We start from the raw sequence: 25,772 nt of genomic DNA, 5'->3' as shown, positions 1-25,772 counted from the left end.
GGTGCTCCAAGTCCACTGGGACTGACCCACAAAGGGACAGGTTCAGGGTGGGTTGTTTTCAGACTTCACATCTGAGTGGCCATTATACAGAAAACAATATATATTCTGAGCCCATACATTCACTCAGTGGAATGAACCCAACCCTTCCTAGCCTGCTGTTGACTTGAGGCCTTGCATGGCCTGAGAAGGTCTCATTGCTATCAATAACTTAGTTTGGGCTCATGCCCAAGAGAAAAACCTCAAAGGATGTGACTGAAGTGTGGTATACACTGGTAGCACACAAGTCAATTTTAGGTGCTGCATGGATAAACACATTTTTTAATTTTAGGAATTATGTATTTATTTTCATCATTATTTATAGCAAATCATACAGATTTTTCCATTTACAGTAGTGATATAAAATTTCCTATTTAAAATAAAGTTATTTAAGTAAAAGAAGCTGTTAATGCCAAGAAAAACTAAGGAAATAAAATTATCAGTTACCAATATATTGTCATGTTGGTTTATAAGTGAATAAAGTCTAGGGTATCTTAATTTAAAGTCTCAGCATTAATCATGCTATCATTTATCAAGTGCTTTACTATCCCTGCTATTGTCTTAATCACTGGAATTCAATATGTTATCAAATATTAAAATTTGTCCATGAGGTAGAATTTTTATAGCCTTTTAGAGATGACAAGACTGAAATTCAGCAGCTTGCCAAAGAAGCTAGAACTTGGGGATCCAGGTTTCAAGGCCAGGTCTGTCAGACTTGTAGACTCTTACCATCCATTTATCCAATACATGTAATAAGCATCTACAATATGCCAGATAATGTTTTGTATTAAAAGAGGGGAAACCACCATTCCTTTCCCTTCAAGTAGTTTAATCTAGTACATGGCAGATAGGGCCCTGATCAGAGAAGAAAAAAAAAAGAAAATGCTTTTCCTCTTAGGCTTCATCATGCTCTCAGGAAAAAGGCCAAATACAGACCAAAAACTCTGCATGTAAAAGAAAAAAACTCATTGTTTTATATATATTTATAATATTGAGCATATGATTGATCACAAAATAAGCACATTGCTGTTTTTTAAAAAGGCAGCACGCTTTCAAAAGCATCCTTAAGTGGACTTCTTTTTATGAAATCTGGTATATAAAAATCAAGCCACAGAAAACATATTTCCATTATAAAGGTGTTCTACCTTACCGAAAAGACATTTTCATGGTCTTCCCAGGATTGTAAGCCTCCTTTGAGCATTCTAAAGAGGATGTAACTATAAGAACATATAACTTGTACACAGCATACTCAGACCATAGAGACAGTAGGAAACAAGTACTGCCTATTGTCCATTTCTGGTGTCAAGTTTTATAATTTAAAAATATAAATGAAAAATATATAATATAAGAAAGGCATGCCTTTCTTCTCACCTGTGCATGAAAACCACACACCCTATCACTTGAAAGTAGAATTCCCCAACTGTGAGTGGACATACACCATCCTTGGTTTTCCTCTTCATAGCATAATGGTTTTGTACTCTTAAATGGAGTCAACCCACCAGTACTTAACCAAGAGTACAAGGAAAGACTTAAGGAGGGGGGTTCATGAATGTCCTCAGCTATCATTCAAATTTTGTGGATATAAATTTTTCTGCGGTTCTTTAGCTCGTCAAGCTGTCTATGCCACCCTCCACAGGCACAGAATAGGTAAAGCCAACAGTCCTCACTATCACTCATGCATGGATGACTACAAAAATACAGAAAATCAAACAGCTGAAATGCCTGAGTAGCTTCTTAGGGAGATACTTGGATACTTAAAAAATATTTCATAAACTTTTTATCATTATGGACTCCTCTTAAAGTCAGAAGAATGCTATGAGCGATCTACCAAGAGAAATACATGTTTACACATTACATAAAGAATTCTGCATGCAAATTTGGGAAGGTGTGACATCCTCCAGCAAATTTACCCACGAGTTATTAATTAAGAGCCCATGACTCAGGTTATTTCCCAAAAGAAGTCTAAGATGTAGTTTTTTGGGAGTGGGGAAAGAATGACAATTACCTGCTAAACCTTGAACCCACTGCCTATTGATTAGATTCTATTTCATCCTTACCTTCACTCCCAAGACAGAGACGTGACAGAAATCTTACTCAGCTAGAAAGTACTTCCCAGGCTGAATTCTATGATTTTTATGAGATCAACCACTAACATTGCCTTGGAGAGAAATTATTTTATATGAATTGACTTGATTAACCACACTAGCACCATTTGCAACCATGAATAATGTAAGTAGGCAGAAAGTTGACATTTTCATGGAAAAGTTCTATCATTTGTGATCAAAAATTGCTAACTTTTTTCTTAGCTTGTAGGTTATACCCTAAGAATATGATATGAAAATATTGCTGTGATGAATCAAGGACATGCAATGAAAAGACAAATGACTTAACATTTTGAGATACAACTGATAGCCTTTCATTGCTAGAGCTGTCATTGGTAGGCATGAAATGTCTTCAGAGTTTTGAAACAAATGAAACTCTGCAAGTCCAAATAAATGAAGAAAGAGACTTAAGCTTAATTATGTCCCTTCAATATCTCAGAACACTTTCTGGGAGGAAGTGCTGTAAGCTTTGGCTCTAGGAATTTGAATAGTAAGGATTTCAACAAGGAATACATAATACACAATTTCTTCTAACCTGACAGTCTTGATATGGACCACTACATCTTTATCAGAGACAACAAAATGTCAGTATTTAACATTAAGCACAGCACTTGCACCTAGAAAGCCAAGTTTGATCAATATCCAAGTTCCTACTGGGATGAACAGGCTGTCCAACAAGATCTAAGTCAGAGATGACCAAGAGATTCTCCTATTCTAGTAAATTCTGGCAAAATATAAAGAGCACACAAAATAGGGACTCTCATTTATTCAACAGTCAGGTACATGAGACTACTGCCAAAGAAATGGGTCACATTTCCAGCTCTTTGAGCATTTACTAGTTTGCTCACAGGCATGAAAAGTTCTCTGGAACCTCCATCTGGGCTCCCAGAGTACTTTACTTATTCCATCATCTGTGCACTGTCTGAACTCTACCTTATAACAGTTTATTCTATCCATCCTACTACATTGTAAGGTCCCAAGGACAAGTACTGGATTCATTCCACACCAAATAGAATGTCCTAGCTATTTATTAAGCACTCAGTGTATAAAATAGTGATACCACTTCAAAATAAATGATTAGGGTGAACATTGCACCTGTCCAAATCTTGCTAGATCAGCAGTGTCCAATATAAATATAAAGTGAGCCAAATGTATGTGCTTAAGTTTTCTCATAACCACATTAAAAATAATGAGGTCAAATTTATTATAATAATATATCTTATTTCATTCAATTATATAAAATATTTCAACATGTGATCAATATAAAAATTATTAGTGATATTTCTACTCTTTTTTGTACTGTATTTTTGAATTCTAGGACATATTTTGCCCTGCCAATACATCCAATTTGCATGCTAAATATTCAGTAAAGCGATGTGTAGTCCTACTAAGATGATAAAGTTATGTATAAAAAAAGGTCATACACTGCTTTAGTTTTTAATTTTAAATTGAATTAAAGTTAAATAAAATTTAAAACTCAGATTCTCAATCCCAGTAGCTACACTGCAAGTGTTCAACAGGTATTAATTAGTGACTAGTGGCTACTGTACTGGACAGCAGAGTGCAAAGCTACTCTTAAACACTGACCAAAGCACGCTGTAAAATAATTCAGACAGAAAGATTGTGCTTTCTTAGCAACACAATTTATTCACACACACATACAGAGAGAGATAACTGGAGGAATAAGCACCAGCTGTTGGGAGCAGTGAAACTGGAAAGGAGGTAAAGAAGTATTTTTATCTCTACATGGCTTAAATTTACATATATTGCATAACAAGTAAAATTAATGGAAAAATTAGATTATCACTTTCTTTTTTCTGTTTTTTGGGCATTTTTTTGTTTTGTTGAGATAGAACCTCACTATGTAGGCCAAGCTGGCCTTGAACTCTTCATCCTACTTCTCTGCCTTTTCTCCCAAGTGCTGAGATTACAGGTGTGAACCACCACACCTGGCTCTATCTTTTCTTTAAATAGAAAAAAAATGCAGTTACACTTTGAGGGTGACAGAGAAAACTTAGGTTTCTTTAAATAGGGGCCACCAGAAAGGTGATAGAAATAGAAATCACAACACATAAAGACTGTGGATTTTGGCTCTTGGTGTTTATCCTGAAGAAGGAAAAGTTGGGAATGGAGACAGAGTAGTGAAAAGGCCTCCCAAATATTTTCAAATATTTGAAATGTTATTAACAGCAAGGAAACTTTGATTTGTATGTGTATTACTGTAAGAATAGAATGAGGAACAAAAATACAATGAATTTGTATTTGTGAATACAATGGCTTATAATATAAACTATGCATTCAAATTTATCAAAAGTAAAAATATCTAATGAAATGATGGATCAAAGATAGAATAAGACTTTCTCATGAAGTAATGAATTCCCAATCATTTAAAGTTAAAAAAAAGTCAGGATTTCTGCAGAGGACATTTAAGACTGTAAATGCAGGAAAGATGTCATAATTGAAATCTTATAACTAGATTATCTGTGGTTCATTTGATCTCTAAGACTTTATGACCCTATGATATTCATAATTATCCTAAATGCATGTGTCAGTTATTGCTAATATTAACATCAAATTCCCCCCTCCTTCCAAGAATGCTGCAGGATTACATATTCCTGCCTCCTTGAAGTAAGACATGGCCATGAAATTAACCGTTTAATTGATTGATGAAATGTCGGTAGGAGTGATGCATGTTACTGCATGTTATTGGTGAGTACAAACATTTAATTAACAGTACTCAACTCTTCTCTTCTTTTTACATGAGGATAGAAACAGGTGTTGGCATGTAGGTCCAATGCAGAGCTATCACAGAAGGAAAAGTCTCTTCTGTAGAATTCTGCACACTAAAATGAGCTGTACCTAAACAAGAAATGGGCCATTAAGGTTTTGGAGATGTTTATTATTGCAGCATAGTGCAAGCTATTCTAACGTAGATAGAGAATTCTTGCTTATAACATCAAAAGGAAATAACACAAAAAGCATGGCCACATCAGTGTGGTTTGGTTTCTTTTGGAAAAATTAAGCATCTCAAGGATAAGTCTGAACCACCCCATCTCACAAACACACAGCATATTCACATTACCTACCCATACATGTCCAGTAAACTGGAAGAACTTCAAGTTCATTGTCAAAGAAGCAACAGAGAAGGCCAGTAACACACGTTTTACATGTGATCCTCTGAAGTGCACTCAGAATTTCTGGCACAAAGATTTCTAACCAACTATGATCAGCTGTTAATTATGATCTAAGAGTGATCAGAGTAAGTAAAAAGCAGATGGCTTGCAAGACCATATATACTTAGGTAAATTCTAGCAGACAAGATTTAAAATCACATTAACAGCACTTTAAAATAGCCCTGGAGGTGTTCTGGATGTCTAGAGAACTGAGAATGTGACTTATTTAATCCTGAATTATTCAATACTTCATAATAGGTAACTTATGCTTATGAATTAAATAGAAATCACATACTACTATTATCTGTATTTTGGTATTCTTTTTATTTGTAACTATCTGCATTACAGTTTGATAGAAGAAAGCAGCGTTATAGGTTTACTGTTCTAAAAGAAAGCAAAAGGAAACTAAAATTGTTGACTAAGTGCTCCCACTGGGTGCTTCATGTCCACCACATATGATCAAATTTAACCTCTCCTTTCCTGTGAGACACATATTGCTAAGTGTGTTTTACAGATCAACTATCAAAGCAGAATTAAAGCATTCAAATCACATATTTTATGGAACAAGGATTTGAATCCAGGTCTGTCTTCTTTTAAAGCCTGTCATCTTTGTACTATAATAAAATGATTAGTGAGGCCTAAAACAGTTGTCAAAAAGAAGCTCCCTTCAAATGGGAGCTTCCATATTTGCTCATTCTTTCAAATCTTCACTTGAAAACACTTAAACAAAACAATGGGAACTAAATGAACATTCTCAATTTAAAAAAAAAAAAGAAAGAATAAATGAATGAAATGAAACCCACACAGAAGCTGCACATGTGAAAAGCTTGTATTTCTACACACACACAGTTGTCACATGATAAGTAATTATCCAGGTAACTATAGGTTTTCCTCTGCTTGAAAAGTATATGTTTCATCATGCTTTGAACTCTGCCTTATTATCAGAACCACTATGCAAACAATGTTTTATTTCTTATTGAGAGAATAGGCCAGGCATGAAGCTTTGTTTTGGCAGGGCCTAATAAAATACTTTCTTTGTGAACCAGAGAAGTAGAATGGTAGTTGGAAGGTGGAGAATATCTTCCACCATTATTAGCAAGCAATCATTTAATGGAGGCAAGGATTACAACAGCACAATTGCCTGGAAAAAAAAGCATGAGATGTGGAGCTGAAACCATCTCCTTAACAACCTGTCACCTTAAGAAAAAGACAGACTACAAATAAGTCAATAATAAAAAAAGATTAGGTGGGACAAGTCCAGTCTGGATTTGTTTACTCTTCTACTATGATCCTGAAAGATGAAAAAAGATTCCCTTGAGGAAAAGAGACATTAACAAGTGCCAGTATTAATGTATAAAATGTGTACACACACACACACACACACACACACACACACACACACACCCCTCTATAGCAACACCAATCCTCAGCCTAGCAAGCTAGCTTCAAGCATGTTTAAAACGATGTCTCCAAAAAGTTTTTCAGAATGAGTGACAGATACTTGACTACTAATTAGGCTAAGCATAGCTGGCAACCAAATACCCCAAGTACGTGACTTTTCCCACCAGATACCAGTGAGACAACCCCTCCACTAGAAGATGTCTTAGGAAGTACTCTAAAGGAAGTAACATAGCAACCATCAATGCACATAGGTGTCTCAAATAAATTAAGAACAGAGAATGTGAGAAAATTCAGAGAAGGCTGATCATAAAAGCCACATGTTTACTTAGTCTACTAGGTATAGCTTTGAAGTTAGAGAACCAACACTATAGAGCTAAGATTGTTACAGGGAAGATAAGACTAAGACATCAAAAAAAAAAAGATACTGTATGTATTGGTAGTTACAGAGTAGTATAGCAGTAACAAGGTGGTAGAAACATTGCATATGATAAGATAAGTGCTCAATAAAGCCGGATAAATCCTGTGAGCTTCATGGCTAAGAAAGGATTCAGGAGCTTAAACTGAGACTTAAGGGAAAGGGAGAATTCCCACAGGTAAGAGTCCTTGAAGGGGCATTCCAAGAGTGGAATCAGTTGAGCCACTCAAAGCACACTGGGAGAGTTTGGAAGGCAGGGCAGTGGGTGTATATGGGTAAAGAAAAAGAATACTAAGCAGGCAGACTAGTTAGGTTAAGACAGAAAGTTTACAGAAGAGACAGGGGATAAGGATGGATAGCCTGTCTCCAAATTTTGTGTGCACTTTGAGCTAGTAATCCCTCCACCTACAAACATATAAAGAAATAGTCATGGATGTATTTACAGCTACCAGAATTTCACAGACTTTGTGGAAATCAGAAGCAACTGAAAAGTCCAACAATAATTGGTTCAAGTATGAAACACCTCAATAGTGAAACATTCTGCAGCCAGAAAAAAAGTGTTTTACAACTTAGAGGCATAACATAATACATCCATACAAAATTAGGTATGGGAGCAGGTTCCCAACCAGATTTTATTTTTATGGGGAAAAAGTGTATGAATATGAACTCTTGCCTACATACACACTGGCACATGTATCAATGCCAACGGCACTTACTTCTAGGCAGGGGGAAAAAAAAGCAACTTATATCATTTTGCTTTTTGTTTTTCTCTATTGCCTACATTTCCAAAATGAATATCATCTTGGTAGGAAGAAAAGTAACAACAATGAAAGTTATTAATAAAAAAGAAAATAAATGGTGGCTGGGACTGACTACACAGATCACTGGATGCTTGTCTACGGCATTTGTAATCTTATTCAGTAGGCAGAGAATTATCAAAGAAAGTGTGTGGTGGGGGAGGGTTTCTTTAAGTCAAAAGTCAGTATTTTGAGTAGGTAAGAAGTAGAAAAAATAGTAGAAATTATTAAAACTTTTAAATGCAAGGAAGGTGATCCAAAGGAAGAGGGCTCCTGGCAAGGCAGAGCCCGGGAATTTTAGGGAAGAATATCACTTCATGCCAGCATACCAAATGAAAACACACAGAGCTAGGTAGCTAGGAAAACCCAAACAGGCAGCAATACTTTCTTAGCCCCTACTGTGCATGAAGCACTTTGTCAAACCTTTGAAAACCCACTATTATTCCAGTCTGTCCTAAATAAATATATTTATTGAAATGGGCAAAAAGTCCAAACCTCAGCTTTCCTCTGCAGTGACCTGTAAAACTACAGACTTAAAACACATAATATTGGAAGAGAGAAGAGGATTGAGTCTTTGACATTTAGGGAAATTAATGTTTTGCAATAAAACCTCACATTTAAAGTACTGTAAAAGATAAACTAGCTGTTCAGGGGAATTGGTGTCAATACTAAAGAGTATTAAGACTAAATGCTCAAATCAAATATCTGCTCACAAAACCCTCTGGAAAAGCCACATCAGTTCACATGTAGGATGTATGTGCCGTGCGTTCCAAGGTGATGGATGCTAGCATGACAACAGCTATAATAATGGCCTATCTTCAGTAAGCATTCAGTGGCTAGAAATGAGGCAGAAAGTGAACAAAAACATTTGTTTTTGTTATAATAAAAGGAGAAAAATATCAGGCACTCCAACTGAAAGGGGAACAGTTGAGTCAAATCTCATTAAGATGCACACTGAACAGTCAGTGTTGCCCTTTGCAAGAGACATTTAACAGATCATGGTGGGCCAACTGGACTTATTCTTTACAGTAGACCCATTCCTGTCATCAAAGGCAAGTCCAATCATTGCTCCAAATTTGGGGATTTGTCCAGAAATTTCTGAGCTTGTATGAAGCCAAGTCTTTCTCCCAGTAGACCCAAGATACAAAGCAAAAGACTGAAGACATCCATAGCAAGGGAATTCTATCACAACCGAATTCATTCTTTCATCATTGATTACCTTCTCATAAGATGGATATTACCATAGACAGTTCAGTGTGAAATTAAGATTTCTCATTAATGAAGCTAAAATAAAAGTATGAGTTGATTGCTTTCTCTGTCATGGTCTTATCATAGAAATGACCATAAAGTACCTGATCCAAGACAAAGCACTAGAAAAAAAAACTTAAAAAAAAAATAACAGCTCAAGTACAGATTTAACTACCACATTTGGGAAGGTGGTGCAGACTTGTCAATCTTCACCTTGTTTGGCTGGAGTAGGTTAAACAAGTTTGACATCAAGCTTGTTCCTCAACCATGGATCTTTATTGAGGCAAAAACCAATTTGCACAAGTTGACCCTTAAATGCTGCATCATACAATTACAGAGACTACAGAGTTTAAAAGGCACAGCAGCACTGATATTGAGTCATGATGGCTGTCATATTAATTAATAATGATGTTCACTAGATAATAGTCTATACTTAATAATGCTGTGCAAAAAACAAACAAAAAACCAAAAATGCAAACCAAAAACAGATAATTAAACTTCAAGGGGTATAGTGGTGAAATAACATTTGCCCCTTTCTGCCATACAGTGCTAAGAAAGAGTCAATAGGCTTGCTAGTATCACATCATATCTGAAGGATGTGTCAAGCCAGCTCCTTAGAGCTCTGATCATGTAAGATGGGGATACCGTGACCTCTGGTTCCTCTGGAAGCTACTCCTATTCTGGTTCTAGGATTCTTACAAAGCTGAGACCCTACAATATAAATAAGGAAACTGGTGCAGTAAAATCTTCCAAAGTATATCTTAAGATGAGGAACCAGGATGATAGAGGGATTTTGAAACCACATTCTGGGGAACAGTTGAAAATTTTCACATTTGGAATTGTTAAGCCAAATACAGAACTGAAGACCATTTTAAGGAAAAGAGGGAGGAAATATCAACTGGAGTAATGTCCCTGGGGAACTTCCAGCTTGGTAACTCTATGAAGAGCTCCAAAACATGAGTTTCTTTCCTTATCAATGCATTAAATTCTATACTGATAACCTTGACCTACATACAGCTCTAAATGCTCCATTATCACGTTCTACTTCTAAAAGTAAGAATAGATTCCTAAATTCTACAAATAACTTATCAGTTGATTGTCTATCTGCAGTCAGTCATCAAAAGAGGAAATGAACCTAGAATTCTAAAAAGAATTCTTTGTTGCCATAAATAATGAAAAATCATCAGATTCACAGAAATTCCAAATAAAAGGGTTTCAACCTGGAACGAGCCTTCAGGAGAAATGGGTAGTATATCTGGAAAGTAATGCCGATGACCAACTGCTGATTGGTTCAGACAGGGTTATATTTTGCAAAGACTTCCTTTGTAGCAGGAATAGTGAAGGGCAGACAACATAAATGAATATGTCTTATTTGGGACACTTTTACTGGTTTGTTCTACCATTATTTCGGGTCAATGTTCAACTATTTGACTAAATGGCCAAGCCGAATCTTTACTTTCAAGTAAAAATGAATTATTTCTTATGAGTTATAAGCCTATTGGTTCCCAGGTTCTTAGAAAATACCCTGCTACTAAGGAGTTATAAAAATTTGAAATGTTTCAGGTGCAGATTTTTGGAAGTGTGTACTTTTTCCTGTTTAAGATGCTCTTCGTTGTCACTTCACAATGGCCTGAGTCACCTCTTGAAGTGCCATGTCGGCACCTGGACAACATACTTCTCCAATGTTAATTGTGCTTTAAAGAATCATAATAAATACCAAAATATTGTCAGAGGACCTTGTGAGAAAGTTCTTTGGAAAGCATCTTTACAAAATTTTGATAAGCCCCACATGTAATTGTTTTCAATTTTGAACTTAACAATATTATAGAGGATAAATTTGTTTTAGTGAGGAGGCTGTTCTGTAGGGATGTCTCAAAATATTCATGAATTGAATGCTGCAAACAATATACCATCTAAGAAACTTCTCAAGTTTCAGTGTTAAGAAAATGGTTTAGTTAGTTCAGCAACTAAAGATAAAATATAAACAGTAAATACTTTTAAAAGACTCTGTTTGTTTTCTGAGTCAGGATCTTAGGTAGGTTAAGTTGGCCTTGAATTTATAATCTTCCTGCCTCAGCCTCCTGAGTGCTGGGATTATAGTCATGTATAACCATGCCAAGCTTAAAAAAACCTCTTTACTATACTTAAGAGGGAAGGAAGGAAAGAAAGAAAGAAAGGATTGTTGAAGCAGTTTCCAATCCTACTAAATTCTTTAATGTTTCAGGATCTTAACACACTTATTAGAAACATTTATACTGTTTTGTTCAAGGAAGGGTGAGAATCTTTCCTTGGCCACACCCCAAAAAGCTGCTTGACATGTCTAACTCAGAAGTGACCTCAAACAACCATTTGAGATACACAGCCTCAAGAATTTCTAAGCAAAGACTACAGTCAATTTTTAATGAAGAGTACTTGAGAAGTCACTTACACAACTGACCACATATGAATCAGCTTATTTTGATAGAGTTTTTAGGAGAAAAGTTATATAATATATAATATAAATATGTATATAAATATATAAAATAATCAATTATATACTACAGAATGTTATATATCATACATTACTTGAAAATATGTAAATAATATATTAGTTACATATAATACATTAGATAGATAACAGGAACTTGAAGGACTTTAATAATTGTCTTCTATTGCGATACTTTTAATAATAATAATATAATGAAAATACCACCTTAGACTTCAATATCAAAAATGCTCCCACAAATATTAACTACTCACTCTCAGTTAATGTCCTCAAAATCCAGTGACATAAGGCAAGGTACATATTATTGCCCACTTCATGCACTAAAGAACCTGAAAGTGTAAATATACAGTGACTTTATCCAGGGAGCGACAGATCTATGGGTAGGGCCAAAGATTCTCTTGACATCCCTCCACTGCTCTTTCAACACCACTGTGTTGTCTATTCCCAAAAGCACAGGGAAAGTCCCAGCAACAGAAGGGAGAGAGGAAAGCACTTTTTCTGTTTGATAGGATTTAGAAACAGGAATTGGGCTAGGGAAAGTTTATTATTAAATTCAAGCAGATCCCTCCCTCCCCTGGAACTCTTGAGTCTCTCTTCTTGATTTCAGTGTAGACTCCTCTCTTTTTATTTCTTTTTCTAAAGACACATTGAAGATGAAACCATTCATAACTGCCCATCCACAGACAGTTTGTGGCAGCATAATTGACAATGAGTATGCTGCAAAAAAATGAAAATGCTGTTTTAATAACCTTGGCCTAAAATGCATTTTGTTGTATGCCTCAAAGGGTTTCAATAAAAAGCCAACCTGTAGAGACACATTTTCTTGGCTTAAACAACAATCCAAAGCATATAAATGTGGTCCGAACATAATGACATATTTATAGGCCAATAAAGCTTACACTGCAGCTTTCATACTTCACTTAAAGGAACTCTGTAAGAAGCAGTGTTATAGAAAATAATTTGATTTTTTTCAAAGTATAGCCCAAGGAATAAAAAAATGCAAGTTTGCCATGTTTAACTGATAATGATTATATTCCTTAGTTGCTAAAAATTTTGTAAAATGAAATAATTCTTCATTTGACTACTTCCAACTGCCATATCAAATATGGGTATCAAGTTCACTTTATTACAAAAGCTAAGTACTGTGATTCTAAAGACAAAAATAAATAACTAGAGGCTTGTGTAGTGAATGATTTAATCAACCCGATTCTTCTGGAAAAACAGGTTCTTGTGTTCATTATGCTTATGAATAATACAGTCCTTAACCCTTCTATTTTAACACGGTTATTTTTCTTCATCTTTAAAATAAACTTCATTATGAAACAGTCTGAAGGAAGGTAAAACATCTCACCCAAAGAAGTCACAATTTGCATGGTTTCATATGGAACTTTCTTAATAAGAGCAGAGAGGGAGGGAGACAATGAACGTACTTCGTCACATCTCAGAAGCGTTTTTAAGATTATTAGTTTTCCACTATTCCAACCTGCAGTTTTAGTCAGCAGTCATTTAGAGTATTAAATGAAAACTCTAGATATTGTTAAAAAACAAACAGGATATCCTCAAATATTATCCAAATGTGCTACTGCACAGAGAGGAAAGAGTTGTGATTTGAATCAGAGTAGTTATTGGAAGTTGCCATTTGGGGCAGAGTTCTTCTTTGTGGAGTACAAATTTATTGGCAGACACACTTTTGTGAGAACATTCTTGGTTTCTTTTTGAAAAATTATTTATTTATTTATTTATATTATTTACAGACAGGAGGTGACACAAACTGGGATTAAAGGGAATTTATTCTGCCCAAACACAGCCAGAAGAGTTCTTTAATTAGCTTTTGGCTTTTATATTTTAAAATCCAATCTCTAAGAGTCAATCTAATTCTTGCATTATTAGTGAGTTTTTTCAAGCAGAGTGAAATAAGTCAGTTTAAAAAAATAGCATGTTGAAGTTTTACTTTATAGAAAGGTGAGATCTTTCCATTCTTTGCTTACTTCCATGGCGGGGGGAGAGGGGGGAAGAGGAGGGTCTTAAGTAATCTCACAGTTCATCTTTCTTTGGTAAGAACAATGAAGAGTTGGAAGGGTTCTACAGAAGGAAAAACCTAATAAGTGTGTGAACTTCCATTAACAATGTGGTATTGGAGGTGGTTTCAGTGTGACCAAGAGAAAGAGAGATAAGAAAACCACTGTGTAGAAAGAAAAGTACAGACAACAAATATCTTGATGTTATACACAGAGAAAGGAAGAGGCTGAACAGAAAGTTGCTGGGACAGGATCCATGCACAGCAAATGACACCCCTGTCTCCCAATGTAAATCCTGACAATGTGGATTTTCCAACCTTAGATCAAACAGATAATAGAAACTCATTACATTAAGGAAAGTTTTTGTTTCTCTTTCCACATTATTACAACATGGTGAGCATTCCAATTACAAAAGCTATTTGTCTCAAATTCCCCACACTTCATACCAACTGAGTAGAATTTCGAGGCTCTCAATTCTATCCTTAAAGGGGTATTTTACATTTAAAAAAAGAGAAAAAGGTACATAGTGTGTTTCTTGCCCAAGAAGAGCCTCCTAGTCAAGTCTCCTGTTGATTATTTTTCCTTCCTCAGCACTAATGGTAAAGATGTCTTCCAAATAAAACCAAAAATAGAAAAAAGTCCCAATCACCCAAGAAGTTTTTATCAGTAGATATTCTTTGCCCTTGCCTTGGTCCCACAGAGAAGACTCTGGGGAAGCTGGACTTTTGGTAATCAGTATTGTTTTGTAAATTCCCCTAGTAAATCTAATGAGAAACTAGACTTAAAAATCACTAATCAAGATTTTTCTAGGCAAGCCACTTCTGCATACTTCAAATATTCATTATAAGCGCATTTGTTTTCTGGAATCAATTGCAAAAAGGTAAGTTATAGATATCTTTTAGCATCCAAGAAGATCAAAATCTCTTAGTCTTTTGATGAAATTAAGAAATTGGATTTCTTTTTGTCCTCATTAATAAACTACCCATTTGAAATACAAAACAACACAGCTATAAATACTCTTGTTTATATGTGTGACATCAAGCTTAACCATCCACACATCCTTTTGTCCCCTGTGGATTTCCTGTTTAATTTTTTATTAGTAACAGTATATTCCATAACTCAAAAAAAAATCAAACAAAGAAAGGGTTTAATTGTTAAGGAAAACATAAGACAACGGTAACACAACTGAGCACATACATTAGGAAAGCCATACAACCAATGCAATGTATTATTCAGTATTTTCACACGTCATAAATGTAGTCATTGTGTGTTCACAAAATTGGGGTGTGCAGCAGTATATATAAGGAGACTATTAAAAAATTCCTTGGCTTTAGAAGGAAAACCACTAGTTTAATAATTTTCTCTAATTGTGCATATGACAATCAGGCTGGCATGTCCAAAATATTACTGTCTGACATCTACCAAAAGAAGCCAGGAAACTGTTGACTGTTAAATTGCAAGAAAATATTAATGCTATTCCCAAAACACAGTACAGCTCATCACAAACCAGAATCACATGAAAGACACAGTCAGTCACTGGTGTTATTCAGTCTCTTTATGCCAATTAAAATAAATCGTCTAGGTTTCTTGTAATAGTTATGTTCTAGGTTTAAAAAAACAGGAAGTTGTCACATTAAGGCATAAAATAGGGCTATGAAAATCAGCATTGTGTTAGAATGAAAGAAAAAGATGCCTTAATAAGTTAAAAGTGAAGTTCCTCTTTGCCTAAAGAGGAAATAACTTGTCTAAATCAGAGGTCAACAACTTTGGTCTTGAGCAATGCTAGAAGAGTAAGTCAGGCAAGGCCACAGGGGGATAGAAACAAAAGGAGAAGAACAAGGAAAGGACACAAAAATCACTGGAGAAATGTTAAAGCAACAGAATTAGTTTCGGAGCCCCTCCTGGCTACTATCATGAGGCTAGATGCTATTTTATCATGACCCTATTTTTCACAAGTGGAAACTGAGGTTTAAAGGTTAAATGATCTGCCTAATGCCTCACAGTTAAGTGTCAGAGTTAGTATTCAAACACTAATCAGAATAGCCAAAGCCCAAGAATGGGTAATACTACAACCCAAGTTCTTTCAATTTACAGTGGGAGAGGGGAGGAAGGAAAGGAAAAAACCATATAGTCAATGATGACCACTGAATGCTAAAAGCCCTAGAAATCTATGCCATAGCTGCCAACCTGTAGTTCCCCTGCTGCCAGCTTCTCTTGCTTCACATTAAGTGACTCATCCCTCTTCCTTGCCTTGCTTTCTACCCAATGTAAAACGTGAAATTCTGGCTTGGTGTTAACAGATGTCGTGCTGTCTACTTAGAGCAAATATTTAAACTCTTTGTTAATTCAACTTTAGTTGCCCTAATTAAGTCTTATATCTTGACAACACACTGAAAGTTGTTTAAGGCCTATGTCAGATCACCCAGCACAGGATTCTGCTGGGTTGGATCACACTGAAGGCCCTGTGAATCCAACAGGTAATATCTATTTTTTTCCCACCCAGGCATCTCTTCATCCATATTCTTAGGCACCTTTGAGAGGAGGACAATTATATATAAATATATAATACAAATATATAATTTCTTATAAATAATTATACCTTATATAATATATAATCCTTACATAATTTCATATAAATATATGAATGACAGGGTTTCCAGAAAAATCTGCAACAGAAGTGGGTTACTACATACGCCCACACATTGGATATAGAAGCACAAATTATATTTACCAAGGTCAGCCTTTTCCTTGAGAACATCTTTGAAGTTGAGTCCACTGTTGAGAGTTGACTGCCTGTACTTCAGCAGAGCTTCCTTCTGTCCGTTTCTTCCCAAAGCTTCAGTTTTCACTGGCCCAGCTCGAAGGCCACATCTCCACTTGGAGAAATCAGAATGTACCCACTTAACCAGGTCTTCAAGTTTCACAATCACCTTTTCAGAAACAGCAATGACTTCATCCTACAAAAGGTGGGATGAACAAAAAATGTTATTTATGGGTTGGAGATAAATAATACATTCTCAGTAAAGCCCAGCAGAAATGCCATGTGAGTGGGTTGACCTTAGAAGCAGACAGTCTGTGGCTATAAGGGTCAGAAAATCTCCAATAACTCACTTCATTTCACTGCAAGTTAGTTAAAGAATAATTTATAGGACATATTTGTTATACAGTTAGAAAGTATCCAAAAATAGGGCAATAATTCTGACAGTAATCTTTAATGCTGGTTGCAAACCATACTCTAACCTATCTAACCATTTGGGCAAAAGCTAATTTCTAGATACAATTAATTGCGATGTAATAAGCGAGGCTAGATGACTAATGATTAGCCTGTCTCCATATAAATGGCCTAAGTAAATCTAGGATTCTTGGAACTCTGACTCACCCCAAAATTCCTATGTTTATGGTACATTTTCCCTTGGCTTATATACAAATATTGAATTTAACTTTTGTCCTAAAAATTAAATAAAACTGTGATGTAATCCCAAAAGAAATACTTCATAAATGTTATGCGCTTCCCACTGAAAGAAACTTTCACATTCTCATGTTTCTCAAAAACTTTGTAAGTTGAGAAATGAGCTAGTTTTTTCTTTTAATACATATGGGGTAGGGGGTGAGAGTGTGAGTGAGGAGAAAGTCTTTGAAACTAAGAAAACTAGTTGAAACTTAAGTTCCTCCTATGGATCATAAATTTGAATTTTAAGCATCTCTAATTGCTTCCAGGAAACAACCAAATTTTCTGTCTCAGAACTAATCCAGGGAGATATTTAATAGATATCTGAATGTGGAACAGAGGGAGGGTCCCTTCACAAAAAGATTCTTTGGACAAAGGTTTACGAAGATCATCTCACTGGGTTTTAAGTTAAATTATTTGAAGCATTTGACATTTTAACTTGAACTGACTTCTTTCATTTCTTTTACTTCACATTTCTAAAGAAAGCTTAGCTGTGAAAACCCCTAAGCTTAGAAAATCTTTGAAATATTTTTGACAAAACAACAACAGGAAGATGTCCCTAAGCTATTAAACAAAAGGAATCCAACAACTGATTTTGGCCAATTTTGCTACTTAACATGACTCCTTCCTCTTTCCCCCACCTACACACATGAAGCTCACACCCCTCCTCCCACACAATCTTCCAATTCAAACAAAAAAGAGTTTATTAAGATAATTTTCATACAAGAAGCCCTGGACTTAGTTTTGTTTTGTTTTGTTTTTAAGGTAGGATCTAAAATTTCAGCTTTCCTCAGCCAGTTCCAAGCTGCTTCTAAGAAGAAAATTTGTTAGGTAGCAGCAACATAACAAATACTCTATCAAAAATGAAAATTAAAACTTTGGTAATGGAATCCTTATCATGATCAAGTATGATCTTCCAGTAAAGGAGAAACACAGTGGAAAATGTGTTTTCATCCTCTGCTCAAGAAAAAATTTCAACACTTTATAAACAATGGGGCATATTACAAAGTACCATTTCAAGGGATGATTTCACCCAGACTCACCACACCATCCTCTTGAAATAAAAGATCTGTAGTTGTCATGCATTTTATAGCTATTACATGGTGATTATTAAATGTCAGAATAAAAATTCAGGCTGGGTATTGTTTCAAAGCATATGGGAGCAGCTTCTGGACAGGGCATACCAGAAATCCAGTTTAGAATATACTAGAAAATAATAAAGTAACATGGTATATGGGTCTCAACGTTAGTAAAGATGGAATTTGGCAACATTTTGACCAAATAAAGTTTCCTAGAATAGACAAGTTTGGAGATGAGTGTTATTTTCAAATAGCTGTATGATCAAATGATTATCATTTCAATTACCAGTTGCTTCAGATCTTTTCCAAGAAATGGTATGACTAGCTCTGGCTGGCTTACAACATCTGCCAAACAAATAGTTTATTAACCAAGAGAAAATACAATCCTTCTGATGTAATTGATGAATAAACTCATCGTTCAAGATTCAGTCTATAGATTTTGTCCTTGCTTCTCTTCTCTCTGAAACACACACACACACACACACACACACACACACACACACAGAGAGAGAGAGAGAGAGAGAGAGAGAGAGAGAGAAACAAATGCAAGAACTCATTTAAACATGTAAACCAAAAATGTGAGTTGGGATTAATTGTGAAACCACCAATACATTTTGCTGTGGATTTGGAGAGAAATTGGTCCTGGAACATTGTCAAACACCAGGATTTAAAAGGAAATCTGATAAGCAGAAGAAGGGGAAACAACAAACCAAACCACCCCTCCCCCCAAAAAATAGCCAACATATATATAGAAAATGTCTCAGGAAACATTACTTTGTACACACAATGGCATAAATCATGTTTGTATTTACTATTCTGAGCAAGTGCTGACCAAAATTCCTAATACATAGCATTCTTGGGCAAGTCTGTATGTCTAAGAAAAGAATTTCAATAAGATTACATTGGGTCTTGGCAAACGGAGAATTAGCACTGGATAAATATTGCTGATTTACTTTAATACAGCACAAAAGGAACACAAAGAAATACACTTTGTTATTCTATTAATGTACCTTGACTTTTCAATTAACCCAGCTTTTGATCAATATTTATGTAGGCTATGTTAAGACACTAAGTCCTTATCCCCTTTCATCATTGTTTTACAGTATTTCTGTAATTTGGATTTTGTTTCTACCACTGTACAAAAATTGTTCATTTAGTCATAAACCCTCTAACTCAGAGGAGATAATCTAGTCAAGAAGTCACAAACCAGCCATGTGATGGCTTGCCCCTCTGAGTGTTGTAAAAATTGGAAATTTTATACAAAAATAACCAGACTTCAATCTTCTCTTATAAAAGAAAAAGAAAAAGAGGAACAACCAAAACCAACAACAAAAACCACTTGAAACTGAGTAGCAGAAGCTTTTTTTAGACAAAATGTGAACTCCCCACCACTCTCTACTACACTATATTCAGTCCACTTTTCTGTGACCAGCCTTGGCCCCTGCATAGGCACCAGATGTTTCAATTTATAGCACCTCTCTTGTGTTATTGACAAGGGCATTGAGATTCAGTGACATGTCATAGGGGTACTTATGGCAGAAGTTTGATGAGAATCCAGGTTTTCTATCTGCTAACCCAGTATCTTAGAACTCTGCAGCCAGAGTGCAGGGTTCAAATCCCAGCACTGGAATTTGTATCCCACAGAACCACTGGGCAGCATCCTCGTGCTTCAACTTATTTTATGTTTGTAAAAAGAAAAACAAAAGAGGATAATGATATGAACTACCTCTTATAATAATTGCCAGGATTCAACAGGTTAACACAAATGAAGTAATGTATCAGAGTTAGCTATCTGTCATTACTTTTCTACATTGTTGTTTTCCAAAGTGTGTCATGAAGAGATTAGTTTAGATTGTTCACAGGCAAATTATAGTGTGTGTGTGTGTGTGTGTGTGTGTGTGTGTGTGTATGTATCTTAACTTTCTTGTTGCTTATTTATGTTTATTTATGTGGTCATTCTGTTTATGGGAAAATGGTACTACTTTTGTATTTTCAAGAGATACAGAAAAAAATTTATAAATGAATCAGTTGGACAAAGTCATAAGTAAACACAGAAAACGTGGCTGTGGAACAAAAAATGGTCAAGTTACTATGACAGTGACTGAAAATTGGGTAATGCATTGTATCAGTGATTCTCAAAGTACAGTTCAGGAACCCTGGGAAATTCCTGAGGCCACTTCAAGTGGTCCACGAGTTCAAACAGTGATGACAATCTTACTAATATGTTACTGGCTTTTATTTTTTCATTGTCATTCTCTTTCAAGTGTATAGAGGGGTTTTCCAGAGACTATAATGTGATATCACAACAGAGCAAATGCAGAAGCAGATATGAGACTCCAACTCTCTATTAAGTTAGACTGTAAAGAAATGTGCAAAAACTATGCAAGTATGCCACTGTTTTCATTAATGATTTTGGTTTTGAGAATATAGTTAATATTCATAAAAAGTGTTACATATCATAATGTTTTTATGCTGTTATTTTTATTTTATTAAAAAAATTAACTTACAGTAACATGTCAGTTTTGGTATACAGTTCCATGAACTGTTTCTCAAAAAATATGTTTGTTACATTATTTATTTAAGATTAACAGAATTTTTTGAGGAAGGTGTCTCACTATGTAGCCCAGGCTCTCGAAGTCACAATCCCCCTGCTTCAGCCTCCCAGGTGTTGTGATTACAGGCATGCACCACCATGCCTGGTACATTTCCGTGATAGAATGTGAAGACAGATTCATATATCCACTATGACCATAATCATCAGACACAGACCAGTCTTTCACTGGCTAAAGCCCCTCATATTATTTCTTAATCATCACTCTCTCTCTCAGCCCCCACCAACTTCCCACAACTGCTTTGCTCCTGCTGTATTGAATCATGCTGTATGAAACCTTTTGCAACAGCTTCTTGCACTGGGCATAACATGTATCAACAGTTTTGTTGCTTTTTACTGCTAAGGAGTATTTCAAAGTCTGGATGGCTATAATACTTTGTTTATCCTTCAATGATTCTGAACATCTGGTCTGTCTCAATTTTGGTGATTACAAACAAACTGCTATAAACTCCGATGAACAAGTTTTTCTGTGTGAACATGCATTTTTAATTCTCTAAACACCAAGAAGGACTGCTGAGTCACATGCTAGGTGTGTAGTCAATGCTATAGAAACTGTTCAACTTTTTTTCCTGGAGTGGCTGTACCATTTTATATTCCCAACAACAAGGTGCCAGAGTTTCAGTTGCTCCTTATCCTTGCCAACACTTGATATTGTCACTGTTATCACTTGATACTGGCACTGTTATTTAACAGTTGCCATTCTAATGTATACATAGTAAACGCTAATCATGTTGTTAGTTTTAATTTCCCTAACGACCAATAATGCCAAGGTGCATTATTAGGTGCAAATTTGCCATCTGTATATATTTTCTGATAAATTGTGTGTTTAAATCTTTTGCCGGTTTTAAAAACTGGGTTATTTGTTTTCTTACTGTTGAGTTTTAAGAGTTCTTATAATTTCTGGATTCAAGTCTTGTCAGATATGTGGCTTGAAAATTCATCCTCCTACTTTGTAGCATTCTTGTAACAGTGTCTTTCACAAAACAAAAGTTTTCAATTTGATTAAGACCTTTTAGTCAACTTTTTTCTTTTATATATGTGTTTTTTTGCTTTTATATATGGACTCTGCCTAATCCCAAGTCACAAACACTTTCTGTGTTTTCATGCAGAAGTTTTATACTTTTACATTTAGAAGCATGATCCATTTTGACTTAGTTTTGTTTAAGGTAATGACAAGGTTCACTTTTTAAGATGTGAATGTCATACGCTTATTTTAAATGAATACTTTCTCAGTTTTAATTTCTACTACAGTAAATACTAATAGATAACTCACATAAATAAAAATTTATTGAATCCTCCGTAACTTTAGTATAAAGTGTTCTGAATCCATAAAAGTTTAAGAACCCCTGCTAACCACTGACTATATTGCATGATTAAACCAAGACTTATTTTCCTTTGTAGTGTTTGACTTGAAATTCTCCCTCCTATTAAGAGCTGAGAAGGGTCTGTGATTTCACTCTACTAACTAGCAAACTTACAAGTTCACCTGCTGCAGTTTTTATGAGAGCTGGTAGAGGCCATGCAAATTGGGTAGAGAAAAAGGAGGGTTTATTACTCATAGTAATATAAATGACCAGTGTACCACCATTTGTACTGGTTCTCTAATACCCAGTTCCTAAAAGAAGACACAAAGGTAGATAGATGATGGCTGCTTATACGTTGATGTGCATTACAGGAGAAGAGCCTTGAGCTTAGGGAACCCAAATCTTAAAGACCAGATAATAGGTACTTGCTCTATGTTCTGGAGCAAGACAGTGTTTTTGTCTTCCAAAGCTGTTCAGTATACAAATGTGTTTGAAAAGATAGCCCAAAACAAAGGGAATCAATGCCTTTTCTCAAAAGATGCTCAGATGTGCAGGAGATCCTGGAGAACACTGACTTACCATCTACCACTTTCACATTTCTTTGCTTTGTTCAATTTGTCTTCTTTCTTATTTCATCTCCAACAGGAAAAATGTGTGACTCATATACACTGAGATGAACTCTAGGTCTAGATCATCTTCCTCTATGTAGCTCTCCTTGAAGAAATCATTCTTCGTGGAGAGTCTCATGCTCACCTCTAAAGCCCCTAACTACCTTCCAAAGTTTGTTTCATCCAGACCCCAGTCCCTTTTACCAATTTAGATCATCTCAGGGTCAATGCAAACTCTGTGTAACTGTACAGACCATTTGGCTATTTGTAAAAAAAAAATACTTACTTGGCCTAAGAGGAATTTAACATTCTCCAGCTTTGGCTAACTTTTCCCAAGATCTATTCTTCCTTTCTTCTGTAGTGATAAACTGCTAACTTGCTGTGTACAGACTTAAAACACCATTTCTTGGCTTCCTTTACAGCTAGATACAGCCTTGTGACCAAGTTATGACCCATGGTATGTATTAGTGAAATGTGCACCTTCCAGGTCATGCCCTCAAATGGAATGAATATGGCTTTGGACCACAAAAATGAGGAACAGATAGAAGGAACCTGGTCCCTAACAACCATTCTAGCTCTGAACCATCTCCCTATAGGCTGCAACAGGAGAGAGATTTTGAACTCCCAAACTGTTTAAACAACCGTAATTATCAGTTTCTGTTACACACAGCTGAATTTATGTTTTTACTAATACATCATTTCTCTCAGGAGAGAGAACGTGGATGGAACCTTTACTATCATACCACATAATAGCAACAACTGAACATTGCTGAGCAGAGCTACAATGAACTGAGTTCCAAGGACAGTGAACATACAATACCGGAGGCATTAGCAGGGAGGGGAGGGAATGAGGACAGGAAAGCATTGCAAAATTACCTCAGTCTTCCATGAACATCTCAGAGTTTTAGAATGCGCTTGGTAGTATTTGCTGCTGAATTACATAATCCTGCTTTCCACAATAAACACCCAGACTGCAAATACTTTTTAAGGGCAGGTACCCTTACTTATCTTCTATTTTCCCCTGTACTTCCCAAAGACCCAAAGACCACGATGGAGCTAATTAATGGATACAACAGTAATGGTTCACCAACTCTGGAGGTTACAAGTTGGGAGATAATAAGGGATAACTGAGTTTGACCTAAATTCAATTTAATGCATTTAAGGTTCATGTCAATCTTAGGACTTTCCAAGGTCTCTTCTAAAAATGAGTTACATAGAACAAAAGACCTCATGAGGTCGTTAGGGTATTGTGGTTGTTATAGTACAATGGTCAACACAGAGTAGGTACTGAATAAGTAGTGACTCGCAGTGTTATTATATAATATCACTCGAATGCGAAATGAGGAAGTGCAGTGGAGGACAGAGTGGTATTCAATTGGCCCCTCTGAGTTAAGTGTGTGTGTTTTTAGCAATTCTTAATGCTTTGCCTAGAAATAACAATGGAAAATATCTCCAAGGGAAAGTTTGGCCAGAGACTATTAAGAATACCTGGGCTTCTCACCCTCCTCAGCTCTCAAGAGCACAGTAGTGGAAAACACTGAGATGCCTTACTTGAGCTAGACAATAATGTAACAGATATTATTTCATCTAATCCTCTAAAGGACTCTGAGGTAGGTGTTCTTTAACCCATTTCACAGATGAGAAAACTGAAGTGGAACCAGATACCTGCTTGGTAATCTCATTGTCTTTTTGGGAAATGAGCCTCTGAAGCCCTTTTGGAGGTTATACTCCACCCTTGTCCCATCCTGGGCGCAGATTAACCTTTCCTCATTTCCCAATTCAATAGGATGGGTGGGATTTGTCACTGCACAACAAAAAGGATTAGGTTTTTAATTGTTATAGTATCTTCCTCACAAAGTAAGATTACAGGTACGGTTAAATGTTAAAATGTGAAGGGAAGATAGCCCCTCAAATATGTGCTAATGGGGCACATACTTGATTTAATGTGACTTCCTTAATGTGATGAAACAGATTTGCCATGGAGACTCATGAGTTTATTGGGTTCCAATTTCCCAAGCCAGCCCCTCCTCTTCAACCTTTTCCATCCCCCTTGCCAGACATTTGGGTGAAGCCAGTGGCCCAATAAATTTTGGAAATCCATCCTGGCACAATTAAAGGGAATAAGCAAACAGAAGACTGCTCTGAGGCACGATTTGTCAAATGTAATGTGACCATCTTTCACGGTACAGCCAACGGCATTTGCGTATCAAACAAGTAATTCAAAAATCCTAAATATTTTATGTTCCTAAATACATTTTTAATACATGTTAATCTAAAACCTGTTAGGCTGCAGCCTACTTCCCTGACCAGGGTACCATCTCCCTAAAAAGCCCGAGAATTATCCTCTCATTAATTCCTAGTTCCACTTGTTTCTTCTTGGACTTAACACAAATGCACCTTTTATCTCCTAAAATAAAAAACAATTTACACAGAGAGCAAGAAATTGTATCCTAGCATTCTAGATATTCCTCTTTGAACAGCAAGCATTCAATATGTAGAAAAGATGCCTTAATTCACTGACTGAGTGTGGTTACATTTCCTTTGGCCAAATTAATGGGGTGTTAACTCCACAGTCTATTTTTTTAACTGCATTCAGGTTGCCATAATAAGAACTAGCTTGGCACCCAAATACTTAGCTCCGGCTATTAAAACATTAACAAAAGAAGATAAATGAGCCCAACTCCAGTGTTCAAGCTCAGTTGAGCTACCTATAAGAACACTCTCTCCAAGCAAAAACAATAACAATAAAACTCAAACTCATCCACCACCTAATCCAGCTGTTCTATTATGCCAAATGACTCCAAGCCATTACTTTAACATCTCCTGGTCTTTTTTTGCAATTTTTCTTTTAAAACACAACTTTGCAGCACTTAACCTTCTATGCAGGCACACAGTTTAGCAGGACCAATATTCCAAAAATACTCAAAGGAAGTAGAAAACTCTTTGCTCTTGTTGGTATGTGAAAATCACAGTGCAAGCTGTCTGAATTATTATAGACTATTGGTGACCTGGCACAGAGTCTTGATATACCATTGTCTTTAATGAGG

At 35.9% G+C, this 25,772-nt stretch overlaps 1 protein-coding gene across 3 annotated transcripts in view; it reads right to left on the bottom strand.

Moving 5' to 3' along the window:
• Arid5b (AT-rich interaction domain 5B) overlaps positions 1-25,772 on the bottom strand; it is a 174,825-nt gene that overhangs the window by 128,291 nt on the left and 20,762 nt on the right. For all 3 annotated transcript variants that reach the window (XM_074078952.1, XM_074078953.1, XM_074078954.1), the window contains one exon: positions 16,407-16,632. In XM_074078952.1, the coding sequence (XP_073935053.1) occupies positions 16,407-16,632 (226 nt within the window). The remainder of the gene's footprint in view (positions 1-16,406; positions 16,633-25,772) is intronic.

The sequence above is a fragment of the Castor canadensis genome, chromosome 7 (genome assembly GCF_047511655.1).
Source record: "Castor canadensis chromosome 7, mCasCan1.hap1v2, whole genome shotgun sequence".
Classification (NCBI taxonomy): Eukaryota; Metazoa; Chordata; class Mammalia; order Rodentia; family Castoridae; genus Castor; species Castor canadensis.
This window is presented reverse-complemented; position numbering and strand designations above follow the sequence as displayed.